The following is an 8608-nucleotide window of genomic DNA, read 5'->3' as shown; positions in this document are numbered from 1 at the left end:
CCACTGGCACCTCGACCCTGGAATCAGCCCTCTCGGTTCTTCCAGAGTGAAACCCTGTCACGTAAATGACAGAAATGGGTGAGGGCCATAAAATGGAGAGAGTGGTAGTATTTCTTTTGGACTGGCAGTTAGCAGTGTTTGGGTAGAACAGTAAAAAGAACAGTTTCAAGGACGAAGTGTTCAAGGCCTAGGCTTTAAAATACAAAGGAAAAAGCTACAGCAGTTTCTATTGTCCCTCGTTGCATCTGGTAGGTGGATCCAGCTGGGACACGCGTGCTGCCCTGCTGAGGAGTCCTGGCAGTGGTCCATCTCTGTGACCAGCATGCTTGCGCGTGAAAACGACAACGCAGACAGGTCCCAGGGAGTCTCAGACTGCTCAGGACCCCGGATGAGGGTAGAAGCCCGGACTTCAAGTTTGCGAGTTGCGTGAGTGGGGTGTGGCTGACTTGGTGGAGCGCAGCTGCGGGGCCGCCGTTCAGGGAGCCTCTGAGCCCCGACCGGGGCAGGTGGCAGGGCAAGGCTCCGCCACAGAGAGCCCCTCTTCACTCCTCTCGGGGCGATACCGAGCACCGGAGCAGCATTTCCACTTGAGAGGGACTGTTAGTTCCTTCTTAGGTGTGTTGCTTAGGAAATTTGAATGATGGGAGTCATACGGCTTACTGCCCTAGCCCACCCTGGTCTGCCCTGAATTAAGATTTATGCCGCTCACGTAGTCGTCTAGGTCTGCTAAGCCAGAAGAGACCTGAGCCTCCAAACTGAGTCTAACAAGGGGAATAGTAAAATGCAGTTGCCTGCAGCCTGCTGCCTGGTCATTAATAATCAGAACTGCATGTTAGGTTTGGGCACCTCTCCCGTTATTAAACATAGCTAGTTAGAGGGATGTAGGGCAAGGGTTCAATGTTCTACAGACTGAAATGAACAAATCGGTGTTGGGGGAGGAGCTGAGGTACAAGCAGCTGCCACTGGACACTGACTAGTAGCTCTTTCCAGGAAACAAACTTTCTTGAAAGCCATGGCTTTGCTGCCATTGCCCCCTCGCCTGGGCTGTCTGAAACGGGAGGAAGGGGTCCAGTCAACTTGGCAGGCGGGGGTCAGATGATGCAATACAAACCCCATACTCCAGAGTGAGCTACTACCGCTGTGTTGGAACAGTGCTGGTGAAAATAAGGGAAAGACTGAGGCCAGAGGAGCCCAAATTAGTGCACAAGATGAATTGTGAGCCGGAAATGTGGGGACAGGAGCAACTTCATTCGGCCAGAAGTGTGAGTATGGGCTGGTGAGAAAGCATTGGCTTCGCCTGAGAGGGATGCAGCAGAAAGGAGTGGATGCTGAGGTTTACTATTTGAGCCAGCAGATCCCAAGGCTGGCCGTGTACAGAGACCGTCCAGGCTGTACCACCTTCCACTGCCCAGCCAGGAGCCTGGCTGCCAGACCGAGGTGTTTCCTGGCACTGGGGCAATGACATGACTTCCGACAAGGACATAGATGGCGTTCGGGGGAGGGTATGGCATGTTCCTTCAGGAAACCAGCTTTTTATTACAAAGGTCTTAGGATGGGGTAGTAGCGCTTGTGAGACCCATATGGAAATTATCACTTCTTTGGTGCAATAATGCCTTCCAGTTGGGCCTGAAAAACAAAAACAAACTCCATTAATATTTGAAACTTGCAGCCTAACACAAATAGCTGAGAAGTGATAAAAGTCTCTGGGAAGGATTATCCCATTGCTGCCACTCCAAGCTATTTTTTCCCTTCATTCCCAACTCCATATTTTCTAGATTAGCTGGTTTCGCGCTTGGCACAGAGTCTTGCTACATTAGGAGAAACCAGAGCTGTCCTGGTTTCCATACAATAACAGCTCGGTGCACAACACAAAGCACTGAAAAGGAAATTGAATAAAAGTTGTTGAAATAGTGGTTTTTTGTGGCTCAGATTTCAGACCTAAATATGTCTGTGAAGCTAAACTTCGGGATCCTGGGAGCTCTGTGCTGGGACAAGAGGTTTGGGAAACAGCAAATTTTCAGCCACTGAGACAACTTGACACCCAATTAGAGAAAATTGCTACCAGTGAGGAAGGAGCTGTCCGTCTTGTATGTAAAGCCGAAGACACTCGGGAGTTGTTTGCTCTGCTCCTCTGGCAGCCAGTAACAACTCACCATCATGGTGTGTGGACAGACCCTCACGGAGGTCCATCCCGGGGGCTGCAAACACTGCTTTATTCGCAGTGCAGTTCTGAGCCAGTAAAAATAACTCACTTCTAAAGAGTCCTTCACTCTGGGGATTACAGGGTTGCCTGTAAATGTTAGAAAGATGCCAAGGCATTCCGCTTTGCTCTTGCTGCCAGTGCTATCCTACAGGAGGAACTGGGCTTATGATAAAGGAATACGGCAGATAAGGGAGGCAGCTTCAGAGGCTGCTAAGTAAACAGATGCACATCTGGCAGTGAATGTTTCTAGCTTTACTTTGTTTTCGTTAAGCTCAGCAACAAGAAAATCTCTCATCCCGCACTAGCTGTTAACATAAGCCCTTCTTTATCTTGAGTGCCTGTCTTTCTCAGTTGGTAGTGCCAACAAGCCTGGCAATCGCAAGAATGTAAGCTTTCTATGAGAGTAGGGAGGAGAGGGAGAAAAATCCAGGGGCCCTTTCTGGCCAGGACCATGGGAGACAGCCACAAAACATCAGTGGGCCACACATATATCTAGAACAGTGATTCGCAAGCTTGAGCGAACATCAGAATCACCTGGAGACCCTGTTAGACCAGAGTGTTAGACCCCAACCCCGAGTAGATCTGGGGTGGGGCCCACATCTGCATTGCGAACAATTGCCAGGTGATGAGATGATGCTGGTCAGAGACTCCAACCTTTGAGAACCTCTGGATGAGACAGCCTGGAGGGTTAGAGGCCTGGCCCCTGCCCACCCCTTTTCTTCCCCTGCCCCTTCCTTGCCTTTCCTTCAGCTCAGCTGGATCAAAGTATACACCCACAAGAGGGCTTTCAGGAAAAACATGTACAGCCCAGTTCCTCTGAGCACACCCAGGGAAGGTTCCTGATTTTAAGTGGTTCTTCTCGCTCAAAGGGCCTTCGTTGCCTGCCCCAAATGCAGTGCCTCGGAGGGGCTGACCGCGAGTGGACAAGCACTCCCATGCTGTAGCGCTCCCGCCACTCTAGGAAGGCTCCAGATTACTTGCCACCATGGGAAGGGAAGTCCCATGTCTTGTCATAGCCACCTCTCCCAAGGATAAGCAACTTTTTTTCCAAGTGGAAAAAACCTCCACTGGAGAGCCAGGCTGAGGTATCATGGAGCTTCGGAGTTAAGAATAGAGCCCCCTCCAGAACCAGATGGATGGAGAATCTGGGTAATGAACCTTCCTCTCCCACCCACCCCAAAAGTCAGCTTCCTTTACTCCTGGGCAGTGCATGTGAGCAAGTATTTAAACTTGCAGGGGTGTCAAACTCATTTTCACTGGGGGACTGTTATTTAAAGTCATCTGGAGGAAAAGGAACCCAATGCTTGGCCTGCATGCCTAGGGGGGCAGGTGGGCTGGCGCCTCCACCTGGGCTTGTGTGAAGATTACCTTCAGCTGCTGATTCGTGCGCTTTAGGAATTGAATCTCCTCGTTGTGCTTCTTCTCCTCCACCTGCCTCCTCTCACTCTCCCTCTTCTCTGTGGCCTCACATTTTGCCTTCTGCTCGTTCACTTGCCTCTCCAAGTCTCTCTTTTCTGCTTCTAATTCTGCAATCTAAGGGCAGAAACCCCAGTCATCCCAGGATGTTACCAACTGGATGGGGTAACTTGAATGCCTGGGTGAGGGGACCTGGAACACAGCTGTCCGACCCAACATTGCCAGGGTCTGTACTGCCACCCAGTGGGAGGTCAGTGCGTGGCATGCACGTCCAAGAGGAGACAACCCTGCCACAACCAGATGGCACTGACACTCCAACCCAAGGGTCATTGCTCAGGTGATGGAGAGCACCCTGGAGGCCAGAATTCAGTGCCAGAATGACAACCACGTGGCCCTGAAACAGAGGAGTCACAGAGGGCCAAATGCTCATGTAAACCCCACTCACTTTCCTCTCCATGTCTGACTTCCCCTGTTCAGCCTGAAGCGCCTTCCTCATGCCAAAGGCCACGCTGCTCTCATACAGGGTCTGGTAGGCGGCAATGGTCATGCGGATCTCGTCCCGGACTCGCAGCAGCAGCAACCCCCTCTCCGCACAGTTGATGGTCACCTCGCGAATCAGCTCATCTTCCGGTGCACACACACAGGGAGGTCAGAAAAGGCCGGGGGAGGGAAAATGCACCACGCCTACTGCAAACCACCCTTCCTACTGGGAAGGGTGCTAGGGTGTGTCCTGTCCCCTCACTGGGAGACAGATCTCAGGGAGGGGCACTTGGGAGTAGAGGCAGTCGGCCAGCCTGGGGCAGAGGGAGACAGGAGCCCCAGGTTTGTCTGCCGCATGAGGCCCCTTTCTTCCATCCTCAGCCAAGAACTGGATACTATTCGAAGAAATCTGACTTTTGAATTTGAAAATGGTGGCTGCTTTAAAGCAGCGGGAAAATCCTATGTGCCTCCTTGGCTGGACTGCTTTGGGGCTGAAAACAGCACAGTCTAGAGCTTGCCCACTCGTCTCCTCCATAAATGCTGACCTGGACGGCAAACCATAATCACACTCAGGCTGCAATTGCCCCAGGGTGTCCCCCTGGCCGGTGACACTGGGCTGGAGGACAGCCACCACACAGCGGCACGTGAGTGGGAGAGCTGGAACCCCCATGTCTGTCAGTTAACAACACATTACCCTGAATGTTTTCTGGACCAAGGGCCGAATGTTGATGGGTAGGTATAAATATAGACCATACATTTTTCTGATTAAAAAATCCACACATGCCTGCTACTGGAATCTTTGAAAACACAAAGATTTAAAATGGAAGTTCTTGTTTACTGCAAGCATCTACTAAGGGATGAGGAACCAGGTTGTCAGGCTGACCTGCAACGGATGGGACAGGCAGGGCTGGGAGGCAGAAGAGGGTGCATTTAGCAGATTCCAGGTGAGACAGGTTTGGGGAGACAGAAGATTCCAGATGGGGTGGGCTTCCGCTCAAGCATCCTCAGGGCTTGGGGCTGTGCTGAAGGGGAAGGGAAAGAGGTGGCATAGTATACCGTCCTCCCACCCCGCAGGCCACTCACCAAAACACTGAGAGTAGAGCTCCCTGCGGACAGGGCAGATGCCAGTCTCCCTGGCCTGCCGCTGCTGCAGCTTCAGGTCCAGCTGCTCCTGGAGGTGCACCACATCCATCCTGGTGCTGGGGGTGCTGGACACCTGCTGGATCCATAGCTGCGTGTCTTCCACCCACTCCCTGCAGCACAGACACAGCCAGGCTGAGCAAAACCCATTACCAGAGAGGGTGGGGGCTCAGAATGTGAGCAGAGATGGCCCTTTGAGCTCTCTGCCTGAGCAGGAGTGAGGGGCAGCTCAGTCACCAACCCACCAGAATCCTCTATCCTCCCTCTTCCTTTGCAGCTCCAAAGCCACATCCACTCAGCTGCCTCCACAGGGCCCCTACCTTGAGGCAGGCCAATCTCCACTTTCCCGTGGTCCTCTGGGAAATCATCACCCATGTTCCGATCTTACCCTCCTAATGTGTTGAGGACAAATTTATGGTTGTTGCTTGATCTGAACAGAAGGCCCAGTGGGAACTGCCTGCTGACTTGTGGGGTGGGAGACACAGGGCACCAGAAACCTTGTGCCAGTCAGAAAGAGGTGAATGTGTGCGTTCGGGGGTGGGGAAGCTCTTGAAGGTGTGTAGCCCCTCAGAGCAAACCCTGTGTCAGAGGCATGGCTAGGTCCTGGAATCACGAGGAAGGAGCCTAAGGGCAGAACCACCCTGGGGGAGAGGACTTTCATGCATTGGTGGGAGGTAATCAACAGAAAAATCACTCCCCCCTTTCTTTGACATCCATCTCCGGTCAAAAAGGCATGGCAGGCAGTGGTAAGGGTGGCTACAGAAGAAAGGAGCAGGGCAAGGGGATTGTGAAGAGGGAAGGTGCTCTTTTCCAAGGATTCTCAAGGCCCCCTTGAGGAAATGGCTTTTGAGCAAGACCCGCGTGAAGAAAGGAAGGGAACCAGGCAGGTATCAGGGGAAGAGCATCCTTGGCAGTAAGAACAGCAGCAGTCAAAGCCCTGAGGTGAAAAGAGTGAAGTGTTTCAGAAACAGCAAGCAGAGGGAACAAGAAAGAGAATAACAGGAGATAGGCTCACGGGTATATTGGGGCTAGATCGTGCCAGGTCTTCCAGATTGCTGGATGGACTTGGGGTTTTAGTCTGGGTAAGAGGGAAAGCCATTAGAATTTCTGGCAGAAGCCTGGCATGATCTGACTTATGGTTTTGGGGCTGTGTGGAGGAGTACAGATTGTCAGGGCAAAGAGTGGAAGCCAGGTGTCAGATGGGAGGCCACTGAAGGGGTACAGGTGACAAACAGTTACTAGAAACAAGATGGTGGAAGCAGCGGTGGTGAAAGTGGTCAGACTTGGGATATAATTTGCAGGTGGGGCCAACCGAAATTGGTAAAGGCTAGAACACGCGATGTGAATACCAACAGGGATGAAAGGTGGCCCGCACCCCTAGTAGAAAGAGAAGACTGGGGATAAGCAGGTTGGGGGGAGGAAGAAACTGTGAGTTAGTCTGGACATGTTGAGTTTGAGATGTCTATTAGCATCTTCATGAAAGTAATGAGCAAGCAGTAGAATGTATGGGAGTTTAGGGGAGAGGATAGAGCTGGAAACATACACGTGGGAGCCATCAGCATATAGGTGGTATTTAAAACCATAAGCCTTGGTGAGAGCACTCTGGAACCAGGGTGGGTAGAGGACAAGGCAGATCCACCTTCCCAGGATCCAGCCATCTGTAAGTTCTAGGAGCACTGAGATGCTGGGAGGAAGGAAATCCCAGCCAGTAACAGAGGCAGTATGCCTCTCTCCACATTCCCAAGTTCCGGGATGCAAAAGTCTGGGCCTTCGAGTCACTACGCCTGCTTTGTCTTTTTTTTTTTTTTTTTTTTTTTTTTTACCTCGGGGGTAGGATGGCATTCAAGATTTCTTCTGCCTGCTTTGTAGGGTCTGGGACACCAGAAGTTGAGGGAAGCTTGCTCTTTGGTGGCTGTGGGACTGGACCTGAGGGTCCAGGTTGCTGAGAACTGACTTTCAATGGCCGAGCCTGTGAAGAAGGGGTAAATCAGGGTAGGAGGTGAACAGACACTAAGCTCCATACATCCTAGCCCTTGCTCCAGGTCTTCCACACACCCCTCCCTTATTCCCAGCTCACTTTCCCCATCTGTCGTCTCCGCAGAAGTTATGTCTCAGAGCTAAAGGAGGCCATGAAGAGTCTCTGGTCCCACCCCAATCCAGTGCTTGTGGCATCCTGAACTGATGTTTCTGGCCCAGGTGCTCAGGCCTCTGTCTGCTTTCAGTACCAGATCTATTCTTGGACGCAGCTACCGTGAAAAAAAGTGAGCCGCATTCATCTCCCAGTGATTTCCTGCCCCGTCCTAAATCTGCCCTCTGGAGTCGCTCAACATTTGGGCTTCTTGTACTCCCCTCCCATCCTCCTTTCCACATCCCAGTTCCCTCTATTCCCAGTTGCTTCAGCCTCCAGCCCTCGGGACTCTGCATCCTCAGCGCGGGCATTTGTCTTTCCCTATTGGAGCTTCTGGGTTCCTTTACCCCCTGTGACCCGTCCTTACTTTTGGGCTCCGTTTCTCTGTGTTCCGGCTCACCAGTACCGGGGTGTCATATTTGAGCAGAGAGTCCGAGGGGGGAATCATGGCGACGGCGAGTAGCTCAGCAGCAGCCCCTCCAGGTAGGGCCCTGTTTACCGTCACCATGGAAACCCCTTGGGCACGCGTCCTGGGCGGGGCCAGCAGCACTTGATTTTATTTTTGCGCAGCTTTGGGGAGAAGTTCTTCAGCGCTTAGCTTGTCAGGCTTCATGCTTACCAGGTCGCTCCTGTACTCTTGGAAGAGGGGAGGATGGGTTTGAGTCACTGAGACGCGCCTAGCTCGCTATTTTAATGAGGTGGCAGATCACCTTCTCTGACCCTCGATTTTGTTATCTGCAAAGTGGAAGTCATAGAGGAAGGCATCTGGAGTTCCCCAGGTTTTAAAAAGCATTTGTTTTTAATTAAGTGGATAAATGACAAAGTAACAGAAAGTTCAAGAATACAGGGGAACCCTGGCCGAATAGCTCAGTTGGTTAGAGCGTGGTTCCCATAGGCCACGGTGGCGGGTTCCATCGGGTCAGGGCACAAAAAAGAATCAACCAATGAATGTATAAATAAGTAGAATAACAAATCGATGTTTCTGTCTCTCAAAAAAATCAATAATTTTTTTTAAATAAAGGGAAAATACTAAGGTTTGCCCATGATATACCATTTATGATTGCATTTCCTTCTTTCATTCCTTTCTATTTCTAAACGTAAATGTAAGCACAGTTTGAGCGCAATTTTGTATCCTGCTTCTTCCTTTAATGTCAGGTTTTGTTATTTTTGTCGTATAGAGTTTGTAGGTAGCACTGCAAATGGCTATATAACATCCATCAATTGCCTAAACAATTAAGCAG

At 51.2% G+C, this 8608-nt stretch overlaps 1 protein-coding gene across 2 annotated transcripts; it reads right to left on the bottom strand.

Moving 5' to 3' along the window:
- Positions 1-429: 429 nt before the first annotated feature.
- Positions 430-7861, bottom strand: DNALI1 (dynein axonemal light intermediate chain 1). 2 transcript variants are annotated; one of them, XM_024554804.4, is made up of 6 exons: positions 7735-7861; positions 7063-7208; positions 5183-5352; positions 4065-4243; positions 3572-3736; positions 430-1626 (listed from the first exon to the last, which is right to left on the bottom strand). In XM_024554804.4, exons 1-6 carry the CDS (start codon positions 7813-7815, stop codon positions 1591-1593), a joined length of 777 nt encoding a protein of 258 aa, XP_024410572.1. In that variant the 5' UTR covers positions 7816-7861; the 3' UTR covers positions 430-1590. The 2 variants fall into 2 exon arrangements, with proteins under 2 accessions (XP_024410572.1, XP_045046782.2); XM_045190847.3 differs by lacking the exons at positions 3572-3736; positions 4065-4243.
- Positions 7862-8608: the final 747 nt, after the last annotated feature.

Source organism: Desmodus rotundus, chromosome 3 (assembly GCF_022682495.2).
Source record: "Desmodus rotundus isolate HL8 chromosome 3, HLdesRot8A.1, whole genome shotgun sequence".
NCBI classification, from domain to species: domain Eukaryota; kingdom Metazoa; phylum Chordata; class Mammalia; order Chiroptera; family Phyllostomidae; genus Desmodus; species Desmodus rotundus.
This window is presented reverse-complemented; position numbering and strand designations above follow the sequence as displayed.

What these genes read in the sequence shown, in the direction of transcription:
- DNALI1 (XM_024554804.4), bottom strand. Translation starts at nt 7,815, where the DNA reads ATGATTCCCCCCTCGGACTCTCTGCTCAAATATGACACCCCGGTACTG. An exon ending in AATGCCATCCTACCCCCGAG is followed by an intron (nt 5,353 to 7,062) that starts GTAAAAAAAAAA and finishes TCTGTGCTGCAG; the next exon opens with GGAGTGGGTGGAAGACACGC. An exon ending in AGTCAGACATGGAGAGGAAA is followed by an intron (nt 3,737 to 4,064) that starts GTGAGTGGGGTT and finishes TTCTGCCCTTAG; the next exon opens with ATTGCAGAATTAGAAGCAGA.